At 55.3% G+C, this 15654-nt stretch overlaps 1 protein-coding gene across 1 annotated transcript; it reads left to right on the top strand.

The window, feature by feature from the left end:
* The first annotated feature begins 8538 nt into the window (after positions 1-8538).
* On the top strand, positions 8539-14500 carry LOC140655782 (gonadotropin-releasing hormone II receptor-like). Its single transcript, XM_072870682.1, has 6 exons — positions 8539-8620; positions 8778-8823; positions 10535-10647; positions 11896-12405; positions 12973-13174; positions 13454-14500. Exons 4-6 carry the CDS (start codon positions 11899-11901, stop codon positions 13861-13863), a joined length of 1119 nt encoding a protein of 372 aa, XP_072726783.1. The 5' UTR covers positions 8539-8620; positions 8778-8823; positions 10535-10647; positions 11896-11898; the 3' UTR covers positions 13864-14500.
* The last annotated feature ends 1154 nt before the right edge of the window (positions 14501-15654 follow it).

Raw genomic sequence — 15654 nt, 5'->3', positions numbered from 1 at the left:
CGCTTATATAGCCCAGCGTGTAGCTTAGGGGATGGCAGCGAGCCACCGGCTGCCGAGCAAAAACAGATCGGACCAGCGAGGAAACCGCAGGCTGAATAATCCCTTAACAAGGTGATGGTAAACACAAAGCCTCGGCGAAACAGCAGCCGCCGGGGCTGGCGGCGATGCCATGGCATGGCAGGGTGCTGCCGGTGGCGGGGCAGGGTACGGTGTGGGTACCACATCCCGGCGTGGGCACCACATCCTGGTGTGGGCACCGCGTCCTGGCACGGCACCGTCGCTGTTAGGGGTTCACCCTGGGCCCGGATCCCAAATAGGTGCTGCTAAGCGTTGAAGCTGGAGATACGGCACACAGGCACACGGTGCAATGAGTTTTGGGGATGCTTTTTGGCTCTCGCCTGGTCCGGGACAAACATGGTGCCCACCCAGCGTTGCCTGTGGGGTTCCCACGTTTTGCAGGCGTGGGGCAGGGTTCGGCTCGGTGCCATCCTCTGCACTGCCCATGCTGCCTACCCTGCCCGCTCGCCTCTGCCCCGGCACTGACTCTGGCAGGGGTCAAATGAGGATGCTGCGGGGATGTGAGGATGTGGGACAAAGCCAGATGGATTGGTTTGGACGCCTGGGGTAGCACAGAGCTGCAGAGGCACAACCATCCTTGCAAATAAATGTGAGTGCATCTCACTTGAGCCATGAGGAGATCTAGTAAAGAACCCTAATGAGAGCTCCCCATCTGCCCCAGGCTGGCTTTAACCCCCGCAGGTCCTTCCTCCCTCTGCAGCCACATTATTCCCATGTAACTCGTGGCAGACGCTCCTGGCTCGGGGCTCTTGGGTGTTGCATGAAGCGTGCGGCCACGTGTGAGCAGGTACCATCCATGCACGTGGCCCCGGGCACCGTGGGACCGTGCTGCCAGTTTGCTGCAGGAGCCTGGTGCAAACGTGCCTGCAGTGCACGGCGGAAGCCATCCCTGAGGGATGGGGATGGGTGTCGGGGCGGCCAGCGGCCAGCGGGATGTGCCGGCAGTGTCCTGGGCTGCCTCTTAGTAATCCTTGCCGGCCCTGCTGCCAGAGGGAGCGGTGTAAGAGGAACATCGATCAAGGTGTCACATAAAAAATAACTGGCAATGGCCTGCACCGGCTCCTGTTTATGTTTACGAGGGAAAAGAAAAAAACACCTGAGATGTGCCAAAAAACGGCAGGGTATTTGTCCGGTGGGCAAGGAGTGCCCGGCAAGCTGGAGGCCCCAGACCTGCGAGATAAACATGGAGCTCGGCCGCATTTCCCCGCCGTGATGAGGACAAGATGTGGGAAAGGTGCCGAGACTGAGAGCAAGGAATTCATCTTCCCTGGACGGCACCAACCTCCCGCCGCAGCCAGCCTGTCCCTGGCACAGCACCGATGCCTCGGCAAGTGGCTCCAGTCCCGCTGGCTGCCTGGCACGCGCTGGCATCCATTTCCATGGGTTGCACGGCAGAGTAAGGAAACGTGCTTTTCTGCAAAAGGCAAAAGATGTTATTCTTTGTGTTATGGAAACCAGGCATTAGCTCTAGCCCAGCGCAGCCACAAGCATTTCTGCATGGTATTTTGCAGCCTCCTTAGCATAGGTGTCTCCTCCCCAGCGTGGCTCCTGCAAGACAAGCTCAGGAGACACGTCTGTGGATTCAGGAGTGGGTCTGGGATGTGTGAGTTCATGCAAAAACTGAGTCTCTAGAACAGTCTGGTTGCGCAATCTCTCTTGGCTTGGCCATCCCTCGCTGCAGCTCCGGCATGCGGCTGACGTTGGATGGAGCAGCACGAGCAGAGCCCCAGATGTTTCCAGCGCTCAGCACCACTGGCTGTGCCGCGGCGCCGGGAGATGCTCGGCTGCTTTCCGCCCGCCCAAGGTGGACGATGTCCCGACCCGTGGGGCAGAGAGGACGAAGGGGCTGCTGCCCTGTGCCCAGATGCAGCTGGGCCATCGCTCTGCAGGGCCGGGTGCCGTGGCCGGGTAGCACCCTTGGCCGGTGGGGAAGGATGCAACCCGGACTGAACTTCTCTTACCTTTCTGGCTGTGGGTTCAGCTGTCCGAGGCTGGTGTTTCCCAATGAAACCATCGGTGCAGCAGAGCCACGGCCCCACAGATGCCTTCCCCTCCTGGATTAACACCCAGGGGCCCTGCCTGGCTCTCATGGGATTTTTCCATGGTTTCATCACCGATGTGTAATTACAAGGCCATAATATGTTTATGCGAACGCTGCCATGCTTAATGCTCCCCTCAAGCCAGTGCCAAGGATGGGGCAGGGTAAGAGGACTGCGATAACTGATGGTGCATCAGCACCTCCATGCTCCTCCATGGTTGTCTCCATCGCTCTTCTCATGTCCCTCTAATAAATCCAGGGGAAAACAGGCTACTGATGCTCGTCCCGGCTAGTTGTACCTCCCACCCTTTCCGATATAGCATCGGCAGAGTGACCATCACTGAAAGCCGACTGTACTGTGTTGGGAGGGTGGTGGGGATGGTGGGTTTGCTCTCAGGGCTGTGTGTGGGATTTACAGGCTGTAGGGTCTGTGAAATGCTCTGTGGGCTCCATGCAATACCCTATGGTGCCCATGAAATGACCTTCGGGGCCAACGCCGTGCTCAGTTCTCCGCCGCCTGCCCCCGTCCTCCCTCCCCGCACCCTCTTCATGCCACCGAAGGGAGCTGACGGTTATTTTCCCCTGCTGTGTGTTTCTGGGCTCGCTCCTGTTTACGGAGATGGGAGTTAAAATAACTGATTGATGACTTTGTTCCATCCCAAACACTTTGGGGAAGTTCGCGTGGTTTAGGAAGGCGAGCAGGGAGCTGGGATTTCATTAAGCACTTGGCTCCCGGCACTTCTCCAGCCATGCTCCAGGGGTGGCTAATGTTGTTTTTTAAATCCTGTTTTGCTATCCCAGGAGCCGGACTGGCGATTTCCATGGTTTGTAGGAGAACTTGGAGATGTGGTGGGTCCCCGGGGTTCACTCTGAGCTCTGAACCACCAGCAAACCTCGCGGCCACCGCAATATTGTTTCACTTAAGCCCTCCTGCACCGCTTCATCAGCACAAAATCACACTCCAGCTGCCTAAAAGCTTTGGAAAAGAGCCCAAAAAATGAACTACTGGAGTTCGCTTTTATTGTGCGGATGAGGATTTACAGGCTGTGGCTGGGAGGAAAGGAGCGAGTGGACCTTTCCCCCCTGGAGGGATTTCCTTAGGAGCTAAAGCCTTCATCGTGGCTGAGCGGTGCTCAGCTCCACGTACATCATTTATGAAAGAGATGACAAAGCACCGCAGAGGGGGGACGACATGAAAGCCAGGAGCCACCGAAAGACTGATTTTAGCTCTGGTGGTCGGGAAGGCTTTTTCTGGAGTGGTGAAAGAGCCGGGAGCTGGGGGAGAGCAAGCGGCTGCGGCTGTGCTGCTCATGGGGTCCAGCCACGGGGCGAGCCCCCAAATGTCGGCTGGCACCGGCACAAGATGACTGACCCCCCGGCATGTAAAATGGGGGGTGTCCCCTGTTCTGTGATCACATCTGCCAAGGAAAAGGGCTTTTCCTAGTGCTTTTGCAGGGAATGGCTGTTATCTGCGCACCCAGGGACTGTTACCTGCATCCCTGCTGCACGCATACAGCCCTGCATCCAGACCCACATCGCCTGGAGAGGGGTTCACTGGTCACTGGGGTATCCCGGATTGCCAAAGGGTCCTGCCAGGGTTTTCCTCCTGGATGCCGTGTCCATCCCTGCTGCCTCTCCTTCCCCTTCACAGCTCGGAAAAGCAGAGACGGGAGATGCTATGAGAGCACCAGGAGTGTCTCAATAGCGAATCCCTTTTTAATTACATTGCTGAGCTGGGCAAATTAAGATAAGTACTCTGGCTCATTTAGAAACTCTCTGTGAGATGGAGAAGGCCATTATTTTCAAGCCCTCCATGTGTAATGCACGTCCCAGCCTCTCCCTCCACTGTGCCTGGAGCATTAACTCTTCGGGGACACGCACGGGGCAGCATCACGGTGCCACATGCTGGTGTGACACCAGTATTTGCTGGGAACATCCTGCCAGCAGATGTGGGCCAGCAGCAGGGCCTGAGTTATTGTACAACCTCGGATCGGCGATGGAAACGCGGTCACAGGAGGCGAACGGACGTGATGGGAACACAGCCAGGTCCGAGCCGGGGCAGCACCTCGATGGGGGCATTTAAACCGCAGAGGAAGAGCAGGAGCAGAGCTCCAACCCACAGACCGCTGGCTGTTTGCTTTAGCTCTGGACAGGGCTTGGTGGACAAAGACCGTCCTGTGTCAAAGCACATGTTGCTTTGGGCAATTAATTGCTCCTGAAGAAATCCTTAATTTATTGCTCTTATTTACTGGCATTAGCTTTGGGCTGGGATGCTCTCTGGGCTGTGCACCCGTGCTGGTGGGGAAGGCAGCCTCCCACCCATGGGATGGCGGTCCCTGGTCTCATCTGTGCCTTTTCCTCCTCAATTTTTTTGCTATAGACCATGTCAAGATGGGCCGCTTTGCAGCTGATTTACACCAGCAAAGCACTGGCCAGTTTTTCCAAAAAAAATGGCAAAATTCTGCACGACCTGCGAGCGTGCTGGGGAGGGCTTGGGTCTTCCAGCACCCTGCGGTTTGTCTCCCTCCTGCTCTGCAGGGATTCCCAGCTGATGTGCACCGGCAGCACGTAAGCTGTGCAAGCCGGACCAGAGGATCTGGCGTTGGCAGTGAAACTGGAGCATCAGGTTAAAAGCTGCTTTTTGGTGTGCGGATGAGACTCTACTTGGGATGGGTAGAAAATGTGCAAGGGATGGAGCCGGGCGAGTGGCTGGGAGTCTTTGTTAAACCATGCGTGAATTTATTTCAGGTTAATTATTGCACTGAGCAACGTGGGGCTGAGCCTGGGCTGGGGTAATCGGGGCTGATCCGCCTCCGAGTTTCGGCTCCAAAAGAGTTCGCCAGCATCCGTGCTGGCAAAAGAGGGCATGGTAATGCCTCCTCTTCCCGGAGCGCCTGTGGACATGAGGGTGACTGGAGCTGTAAAATATCTCACGACCTCATGCATTGTGCTGAGGGCATGCTCGGAAAAGCCAGCCTCTCCCGAGCTAATTCCAGCACTGCCGGGATTCCCCCTGGGGCGGTCGTGGTCGTATCAGCTTTCGCCAGAGGGTAAATGTGTGTTTGCCAGCAGCGCGGGCAGAGGCGTTCAGCGGGGGCCAAGCGCTGCCGAAGGGAAGGGCTGGCAGCCGCCCGGTGCGAGCACCTTGAACCGGCTGAGATGAAGACCGCTGGGAGCAGGTTGGGAAGGCGGCACGGGAGATAAACCCTTCCCGAGAGAAACTCGGCGCAACGCTCCCGGCATCGGATCGAGCGCTGCCTCCCAGAAACGCCTCCCTAGGGGCCCAAATCCGGCCGGGGGGAGAAGTCAGCACCGATGCTCATCCCAAGGGACACCGGGGTCCCACAGTCCCAGGGCTTGGCTCAGAGCAGCTTTCTTGCAGGAGGGTAAAAACAAGGTGGGGGAGCAGAAATTATATTCCTCTGGCTCATTTAATTCAGCATTAATGGCATCTCTCCCTGCCAAGCCACTGATCTTTTCCTAAAAGGAGTTGTGTCCCCACTTGAAGCTCACCCAAGGGTGTTTTTAAGCCTTGAAAACTTCTTGGAGATACCAAGCACAGGGGAAAGAGGTGCTGGGGGAGGTTTTCCCTGCTTCTCGCTCCTGCAAACTCCAGGTAACGCTGCTGAGGGTCCCGTGGGGCTCTCAGCTTTCCCCACATCTTACCTCTCCTCCAGCGACACGGAGGAAACCAGCCCTAGAGTCTAACCTGTGTTTGGGAAGGAGCGTCCAAAGGGAGTGCTGAAACATGGTCTTGGGGCACACAATCCAATTTGGGAGCATGGAGAGAGGAGGATATTTGATGTTTGGAGCAATGCAATGGGCAGGTCCCACAGGGAGGAAAAAAAGCGGAGGATAAAAGAGGGCACGAAAGGCAAAGACAAGGAGAGCAACTAAAGCCCATCCAAAAACAAGGGCAAAATTGTTCACTTCCATCGGTTAGTCACAATGAAAACATTGGGATTTCATAATTTCTTCCAGCTCAAGAAAAATACCTAGTTAGGGCAGCAAAAATCCTGGCTGGGTCAGTGCGTGCCGGAGCCGGAGGGGACCCACGGCCCCTCCATCGACGCTGTGGGTGTTTTTCCTGGTTTATTGGGGACAGGAGCATCACAGGACTGGGGTGTCAGGTGAGACTTCCCAAATAAATCCCCCCAGCCGGGGCTTCCAGCCTGGGCAAGGAAGCGAAGCTGCTGTGGGAAAGACGCACTGTGGGTGGAGCGGTGATGCACGCATCCAGGTTTTATCGCTTGGCGGGGAGCAGACGGGGCTCGGCACCAAAGCCCACCACGTTTTCTGGGGCTTGACCTCCGGGTTTGGTCTAGGATGATAATTCACTCTTCTCTCTTGTCTGGTTTGGAGATGGGGAAGGGGGATTGTGCTCTGGTCGAGGTGTCCTGGTGAAAGATGGAGGAAAGACCTTGAGAGCTGCTGCTCTGCGTGGGAAGAGGTAAATTTGGGGAACCACTGGGAATGATGCTCTGGACATCTGGGCTCCCCTGCCAGCGGGGTCCTTGTCCTTTACACCATCCTGGCTGAGTACGTGACTTGGACATCCAGCATGATGTGCTGGGCTCAGCAACACCAGGAGCACCAGCCAGGGTATTAAAACATGGGAACTGCAGCGGGTTTGAGCATCAAGAGCACGTTTTTCTCAGCACCACTGTCCGATGGCATGATACCCCCCGGAGGAGGGCTTTTACCAGCGAGGGCTCCAGCGAGGCTCTGATATATGAAGCTGAATCAGAAACAGTGCATTATTTCGCCAAGAAACGGCCCAAAGACACAGTTTGCCAATATATTGAGCCCAATGGGCAGGAGAGATCCCTCCCTCTGCTTTAAACAAGGACTTTTAGGAGGGGAATGGGATGACCCAGATTATCCCCACGAGGGACAGCAATTATCGTCCCTCTTGGCAGGCTCAGCAGAGTGGCCAGGGCCGGGTGAGCAGGCAGAATGAGCCGCCGGTTTATCCCCGGTGACCGCTGAGCTTTGGTCCTCTGCCTTTTGCTGCAAAGATTTCGGGAAATTTAGGGTGATGCCCTGCAACGGCTGATGCCCAGAGTCCATCCGTAGCATACAGCCGGAGGCGGCACTGCGCTGCACGCAGCCCCAGTGCTGTTTTTTAATGAGAAGGATGAAAACGGGGAGCTTCACAACTGCTTGACTTGTGAACTTTGGGTAAGAAGAGAAGCCGTTCCAGAGGTGAGCTCATTTCTAACCCCGGGAAATGACTTCATGGACACTGGTATTTACTCACAAAAACATTGCATGTCAGATGTCCCTGACTAGACTTTCTGTTTCGAGTCCAGTATGAGACAAAAATTTCCTTGGACGAGCTGCTCCTGAGACAATTCAAGGCTTGGAGGAGGAGAAGAATATTGGAGGGGAAAAAAAAAATCAGCATTAAAAACTCTGAAATCATGAGGCTTTTCTGAGCAAAAGGGAATTTTTGGACAGCCAGCCCAGCAGAAGCACCTGCCTGGGGTGATGGTGCTGGGGGCGAGGGTGCAAGCGGTGGGTGCTGCTGCAGGATGGCTCTGCTCGAAGAAGAGCCATCATTACCCCCCTGTAATGCCCAGCAGCAGGAGTTTCTCTTGGAGGTGAAAAGACAAGTTTTTCTCTCTTTCGTGAAGCCAAGACCCCAGCGGTGATTTATTAGGATAAACGGCAGCAGGTTCCCTGCCCTGCGTTTGCACTAGGTTAATAGAAATTATATCCCGTGCCGCTTTCCCTGCATGAGATCCCAGTTTATACAGGATGTCCGATGGAAAAACACAGCACTTGTACTTCTGTTCAGGGGCTGCTCGTGCAAAAAATTGCCACTGAGGCTGTGCTACCTGTTGTGGCTTTCTGATTTCTGTTTTCTCCGGCACGCTGGGATGATCTGTATGAATTTGGGGAGAAAAGTCCTATTTGGGGAGCCTGAAGATGCTCTGACTGCCCATGACCCAGCGCTGGGCTGCAGCTCCGGGGACGTACTGGGGCAGCATCCCAAAAGGAGGGGATTTCGGAAAGAGCCGAGCAGGGGTGTATGGAAACAAGCCCTGCCTGCCAGCACTGTTTCCTAATCCTGGGGACCAAAAACCTCTGATTGTTAAACCAGTGTTCAGAGATTCAGCTGAAGGCTGCTGAGCAGACAACATCCAAGCTGACCTTTGAGGAGACGAGCAAAAAAAGAAAACACAAGGGGGTTACTGTGCAAACGCCGGAGAAAAATAGTCATTTTAATAAGGGACCCCACCCTTAAAATAAGACTTATTGCTAATGCATGCCCAGGACATTTCTGTGTGATGGCATGCTAAAAAAATCCTCTCTGAACAGGGACCAGAGGCTTTGTTGTGGCATGAGCGAGGCTTACAATTCCTAAGAAAAATCCTGTCCCCCTCTTGCATCATACAGTCGGGGATGGAGAGGACATTTCTAGACAAAAAGGCAGCCAGCCGGGAAGGAGGACAAACAGGGAATACATTCCTGAATCGCTATTTAATTGCTTTAGTGCAGGTGCAAAGAGCTAAATGAAAGGGAAAATAAGGATGAGCACGTGGGGCCAAATTAATCTCGGGTTTAAGCAGGAGTCTAATGCAAGAAGGAGGTGGCTGCTGTAATAAATGGGCTTCCCCCCAACTTCTTCGTGGTTTTTGTGCTTTTTTTTCCCCAGGGACCAGGCTCTTCCCCGCTGTGCTGGTGGGCGATGCTCTGGCCAGGTAAGGAGGTGATGGGGACGGTCCCCTCCTGTATGGCAGGGGCGGCTGGTGCTCACTGGGCGCCCGCCCTCCCGCTCTGCCCGCGGTGGCTTTGGGGTTTCAGCCACTCTCCGGCAGGATCGGGGGGCTGGTATCCCTCTCCGGAGGGATATTGTTGATGCCGGGGCTGCAGCCGTTAAGCAGCTTTGAAACTGGGTCTTGGCAGGACAATGTCCCTTCACCCTCAGCTTGTGAGACCACATTTTGGGTGGAGGGCTGGCAGTGCCAGGCGTGGGTCTGCTTTTCTCTTTCCCCTTGGGTATAGAGCATTTTGAATGCATAAATTGCCCTCTGTGGCTCTGAGCAGAGAGTTTCCGGCCCGATCCCTTTTGGTGGTTAAATGCAGAAGTGATGGGGGGTTTGGGGAACCCCGATGGATGGTGATGCCTCACGGGCTGACGTGGTCCAGCGCCCGCAGCATCTCCTGGGTCTCAGGAGCCGGTCTCTCTGCCACACAATTTGACTCTTAAACCCACAAAGGGGAAAAAATCCTCCTTTTTTTGCTGTGCCCAGGAGCACTCCTGCAAGGAGAGCAGCCTCAAAGACAGAGCTCTTCCCCCCCTCTCAGAGCTCGGGCATTTCCTCCCAAAAATAAGTGGGAATAGGTTTAATGACGGAAAACCTCCTATCCCAGAAAGTGAACCTCATCCTCTTGGGGAACAACACAGAGCCACCTGGGACCTGCGGTCCCTCTGTACGCTGTGTACTTCTTAATTTAATAGACCGGGAGATGTGAAGGTCTGTTTGCATGTAATTAAAGTCCCTGCGATGCCCCTGGGAGCGTGCGTGCCGGTGCTGGCCCCAGTGGGGCTTGGGGCTGGCCCTCTGTCATCCCCACAGCTCTTTTGCTTTTGCTGGCTGCAGGAGCGGGGTGTCCTCGGTTTCCCTCCCTGGCCTCGCATTGCACATTGTGTTTTTTAAGCCCCTGTGAGCAGTTTGTCCCTCCCAGGGTTTCATGCCACACATCAAAGCTCTCACTGCATTACTCCGACAGAAATAAAAAAGACCAACCAAGGTGGGAACTGATAGAGTGCAGAGGAAAGAGTATATTCATTAAAATGGCAAAATGACCTAAGTTTCTCCTTATTCATTCCCTCCTTACAGCATTTCCAGTCCAGGCACGTACCTGTGTTCATCCATGACGCTCCCACGGACCTGTGTGGTCCAGGAGCATCGCTGGGGCGTGTGTGTGTCTGTGCGTGCTGCGAGTCTCCTGGTTGTCTGAGCAACGGGACGTTCATCACTAACTCCAGGGATAATTAACTCATTTCCCTGTATTTATAGAAAACCGGTGCAGGGAGTGTTGGCACTTATCCCTGACGGGGCCACATTTGGCCACAACATCTTGAATTTTGGCCATTTCTTGCAATACAGCGGCTTTGTCATCATCCCCGCTGCCTGCTCATTAAGCCTGAAATCGGGCAGCTCGTTAAGCCCGCAAGGGCAGGGGTGCCGGCCCCTGCCTGGGGGTGAAACTCGGGCAGCTGCCTGAGCCAGGCTGCCCGTGGGTGCCCACCTCCGCGTGCCCCACTCCTGGTGTGCCGGTGCAGGGGATGTTTGCATCAGCGTTGCCATCTCCAGATGCCTGCATACGCCTGTGCTAAAAGCAGCGTAGCTCCCAGCTCGGCCGCCGGCAAGGGGAAATTTTGCTGCTTCAAGGGGTTTGTTGCAGGGACGTGATGCAAAGACACGCTGGAGCATCCTGACTCAGCACCGCGGCGGTGGGAGACCCGTGGGGCAAAACAAGGAGCATCTTCTCCTGGCACCAGCGCATGCGTAAGCCAGGTACGTTCCCATCAGCTGGGACAAATCCAGACCTCGACATGGGTTTCCCCTTGTTTCTCCCAGACAGCCAGCAAGCTCGGTACTTTTTCTTTTCGCTGCTCGCTTGTTGGGTTGGTCTTTGGGGAGGGAGGGGGGCGAAGGCAGCAAGGGGGCTTGGGGTTGGGTGCTGGGGCTGGAGGAGGGTGGCTTGCTGCAAGGTGTCGGCATCTCCATCCCGCAGAGCTGGGGAGACAGATTTGATCTCTGCTGCTCGTGTTATTTTTGCAAAGATGGGGAATGCTTTATTTTGGTATCAGCAAACCAGAAAGTGCTTGAAACAGTAAGAGACATACCCTACCTGTGGCTGGGACTGTTAACAGCTCGTGTCCCTGAGAGCTGGAAGTATTTGCTCTTGAAATGTGTTGTCCCTAGGGTGGTTGTGCTTGGGCAAAAAGGGCAATTAAATCCAGCCGGGGGACACCACGCTGCTCATCGGCCCCTAGCCACCCCCCGTGTGGGTGTGTTTCTACCTTCACCTCTTCCTCCTGCTTCGCCTCCCGAAGGCAAAGGGACAGAGGCGTTGAGCTGGTGCTGCCTGGGTCCTGGGAAGGTCCGGGCTCCTAAATGCCACCGTGATCCTCTCCTGAGAGCCACTGTCAGTCCCTGGACAGCGTGGGATCCCCCTTCTCCCCTCCTGGCCACCCCCAGGTGCTCCCACCCACGGCCCCGGATCTGGCGCTGGAGATGGAGGTGGACCATTAAGGTTTAACACACTAATGGGAACTGCCGGGGGGGGCTCTAAAAAGCTGAGCCCTGCTTGCAAAGCCCCTTTGGAAGGACAAGTCCTTGAGCTGAGCATGGCTGCCCCGGCACAGGCTCAGCCAGCTGCCATCCGGCTGTGACCCATTCCTGTCCGGGTGCTGGCGGGCAGTGGCTCGTCCCATGGTCCTGGACACCGCTCCCGCTTCCCAGCTGCTCAACAGCCTTGCAAAGAGCTAAAAATATATGTCTGTGTGAGCAATCGCTATAGCTACGGCAGGGGTTAGCCAAAGAGGGCAGCCGGGCAGTGTCACCGCGACCGGGAGGTGCGGCAGCTTGGCAAAACAGGCAACACAGAGGGGACAGGCAAGGGCAGGCCAGGACTGGCAGGTTGCTGCGGGTGCCTCTGGTGCAGATCCCACCATCTGCCCATTTCTCCTTATATTGAAAAATATAACACACAACACAGCTCCTAAGAGGGGGTTCACTTTGCCGCTTGCGTTTTGGCAGGGGATGAGTGACGAGCAGCTCCCCGCATCTCCCCGCCGCCCCACTGCGGAGGGGGATGCCAACGTCTCGGCCTCTGGCTGCCCTGAGCACTGGGTCGAGCCCCGATTCACACAAGCGGCAAGGGTCCGTGTGATCATCACGGCCATCTTCTTCTTGCTGGCGGTGGGCAGCAACGCGGCGGTGCTCGGCAGCCTGCTGAGGAAGAGGAGGAAATCCCACGTGCGGCCGCTGATCCTCAGCCTGGTGCTGGCCGACCTGCTGGTGACAGTGGCGGTGATGCCCTTGGACGCGGCGTGGAACGTGACGGTGCAGTGGTACGGAGGGGACATCTCCTGCAAGCTCCTCAACTTCCTCAAGCTCTTTGCCATGTACGCGGCCGCCCTGGTGCTGGTGGTCATCAGCCTTGACCGGCACGCAGCCGTCCTCCATCCCTTCTCCCGCGCTCGCCGCCGCAATGGACTGCTGCTCCGCGCCGCCTGGGCTGGCAGCGTGCTCCTGGCTTTGCCCCAGGTAGGGCTCGGTGCCCTCCCCGTGTGGTTTGCCCAGGCTGGGGTGGTTTTGGAGAAGGGCTTCCCCATCCTGGCAGCCCCATTGTCCATCCCAATCCATGGGCTCCAGCACCACCAGATTGGCTTTGCTGAGCAAAGTGGTGTGGTTGCTGTGTTGGGTGCTCAGCGCTGCTTTGCACCTTCCTTATAGCACCTGTTCATTGCAACACCATCAGGGTGTTACGCTAAGGGCTGGGAAAAAATTGTGTCCACTATTTTTTATTCCTCATGCGCATGGTTATCTTCTCCTAAAAATGCATCACTGCACCACTGCAAAACATGTTGGAGCAGACCAAGACAAACCTGAGCAGTTCCTGACCAAAATAACATTCGATATGGCCAGAAAATGGGATTTCACAGCCATCAGATCCCATCCATCCTGGCCACAGCCATGAGTTAGGTGCCCAGAGCACCTCTCCCAGTTCGACAGCGGCAGAGAGGTGCTCTCCATGCACTGCCAGGATCATCTGCAGGACACGGTGCCCTGTTCCAAAGCCTCTCTGAGTTATTATTTGGTTCTCCATTTCAGCTTTTCCTTTTCCACCTGCACACGGTCCCGGGAGGGAACTTCACCCAGTGCGTTACTCATGGGAGCTTCCGAGCGCACTGGGAGGAAACCATCTACAACATGTTCACCTTCACCACCCTCTACATCACCCCCCTGAGCGTCATGATCATTTGCTACATCCGAATCATTTGGGAGATCAGTAAGCAGCTAAAGGTCAATAAAGGTAAGCAGGTCCCAGCCCTTTAGTGTCCACCATGACTCTATGACTGACCCTGCTCCAGCCTGGAGCGTTGTTGGGTCTGTCCCAACACCCTTTGAAGGGTAACCCAACTAAGGGGTTTTACACAAACTTCTTGACCCCCCCCTCCTTGCTGTCTTCTGCTTCCTGTGGGCCATGGACCAGACCATGAGATGGTCTCCCCTGGCAGAAGCACAGTCATGGTTGGTTATGTTCTCCTGGTCTTCTCCCATCTCCAGCCATCCTTTTGACTCTCCCTGGCAGGTTTGATAAGAAATCAAAACGACCACATCTCCAAGGCACGCATGAAGACTCTCAAGATGACCATAGTGATTGTTGCCACCTTCATCATCTGCTGGACCCCATACTACCTCCTGGGCTTGTGGTACTGGTTCCAGCCAGCCATGATCCAGAAGATGCCGGAGTATGTCAACCACAGCTTCTTTCTCTTTGGCTTGCTGCACACCTGCACCGACCCTGTCATTTATGGACTGTACACCCCCTCCTTTCGGGAGGATGTGCAGTTGTGCCTCAGGGGCATTGAAACAGCCATGACCAGGCACGAGAGACACAAACCCGTCTCAGTCTCAGAGAAGAACATCAAGGATGGTGCTGTAAATGGTGGGGTGGCATCAGGGGGCTCCAATGGGACAACTGCCAACACGGTCTGCTGAAGAGACGTACCCACAAGGAGACGGGAGGCACAGCTTTGGGGGCTGCTTTGTCCCATAGGATCATTCTGGAGACTGTCATAAGGAGGTTTGCCACCCAGCTTGGGTGGGTGAGGGTCTCTGGCCAGCAGCTGGGAATGTGTCTCCTGCCTGTACTCAGGGTGAAAAACATCTGGGGGTATTTATGGTCATTATTCCATATTCTGGCAGCCCCGTGACAACTAGAAAACCATCCTTTTTTGTATCCTACTCATGCTCTAGCCCTGATTCTGGGATCAAGCATCTGCCACACTTCCAGTATCGATCCCTGGGAGGAGACATGCTGGCTCCTCCATGGTCCAGGGCCACGTCTCCCAAGGTGGCCAATCTATAAGTGCCCTTTGCACCTACACCAAAGTGCAGAGCTGCACACATGCACAGCGCTAGGTACTGTCACCCTGAGAGGCTGCAAAGGTGCGATCACAGGCTTTTACTCCGTTTTCTCCACCCGCTGTAGGAAAGGCTCTCTGGAACTTTTGGCTCTCCTGGCTCAGAGCCTACCTGGTTCTCCCACAGCCGTGTGTGAAGCCCTGGGAAGGATGTAAATCTTTGGGGAGTGACTAATGCAAGGACATTAGTCCCCCTGGCCTGCCTCCATGCTGGGGAGGGAGAAGGTGCTGCAGGGATGGAGGGGCTCAGGCAAGAGGGGTACGAAGAACTGCAGTGGGATGGGATGGGGTGGGGTGGGGTGGGATGGGATGGGATGGGTTTCTTCTCCCTTTTGGAGACAGACAGAAGGGAAGACAGTCCCTGCTGCCATGTTCTGGCATGCAGGGAGCAGTATGAACACATCCTTACGTAGCAGCTCTTTGGGACACAGGGCTGACCAGGAGAGAGAGTATTTGGGGTAAGCGGAGAGTGAGAACCAGACCCAACACTGCCCAGCGCCTCTTGACTGTCTCTGTCCCCGTGTCCCACGGCACGAGCTGGCAGGTCTCAGACCACGCACTGGGCTGTCCCCAGCTGCTGGCATGGGCTAATAGGAGCAAACCCCACGTTTTCTCCTCTCTGTTTTCCCCTCCCTTTATGCACATTTTCTTTGCCTTAATGGCTTGACCCAATGCCAGCACCTCATCTCTGCCCCAAGCAGGGTGGGTGCAGCCACCCCGCAGGTGATGCCTGGGGTGTCCCAACGAGGAAGGTGATGGGAAGCACCTGTGGGTGAAGGGACCTATCATCACCCATGGGTGCCAGGTGGGTGCTGGTAGTCTTTAGCTGCACCGTGAGGGCAAGGGAGGCTGCTGGAGAGGATCAGCTGGGCTGGGCTGGGCTGAGTAAAATGGATTTGTTTGCTTTTCACCAATGTGCCAGAAGTTGCTTGTGAAGGTGGAGGCCTCTTCTCTGGGTGTAGGTTGAAGAGGAGGCTTTATTCAACTGTGTTGTTCCTTTTCATGCAATTAGAAATACTGGATCATTTATTTGTTCATTATGTGCTGATTGTTAAATGCATTTTTTGCTTTTGAATAGAAATCTAGTTTTGAGCCAAGTGGAGCTGGTTTTTTTTTGGTTTTGTGAAATCTTTGGGCAGCTCAGGAGCTCTGGACTTGACAGGAGGAAGCTCCCTGGGCACTTCTGTGGCCACTGCAGCTTTGAATGAGCATCTGCACTTTATCAGGATGAAAGAGCTTTGTTTTAAAAACAATTCTTAACTTGCTGTGGCTGCATGTGTAGGGAAGCTGGGAGATGTCTCCCCCCAAGAAAGCAAATCTCTGTTGGGCAGCGAGGGGGTCTGCTCAACCCTGTCTCCAAGAGGGG

This window comes from Ciconia boyciana, chromosome 8 (assembly GCF_034638445.1).
Source record: "Ciconia boyciana chromosome 8, ASM3463844v1, whole genome shotgun sequence".
Lineage (NCBI taxonomy): Eukaryota > Metazoa > Chordata > Aves > Ciconiiformes > Ciconiidae > Ciconia > Ciconia boyciana.
This window is presented reverse-complemented; position numbering and strand designations above follow the sequence as displayed.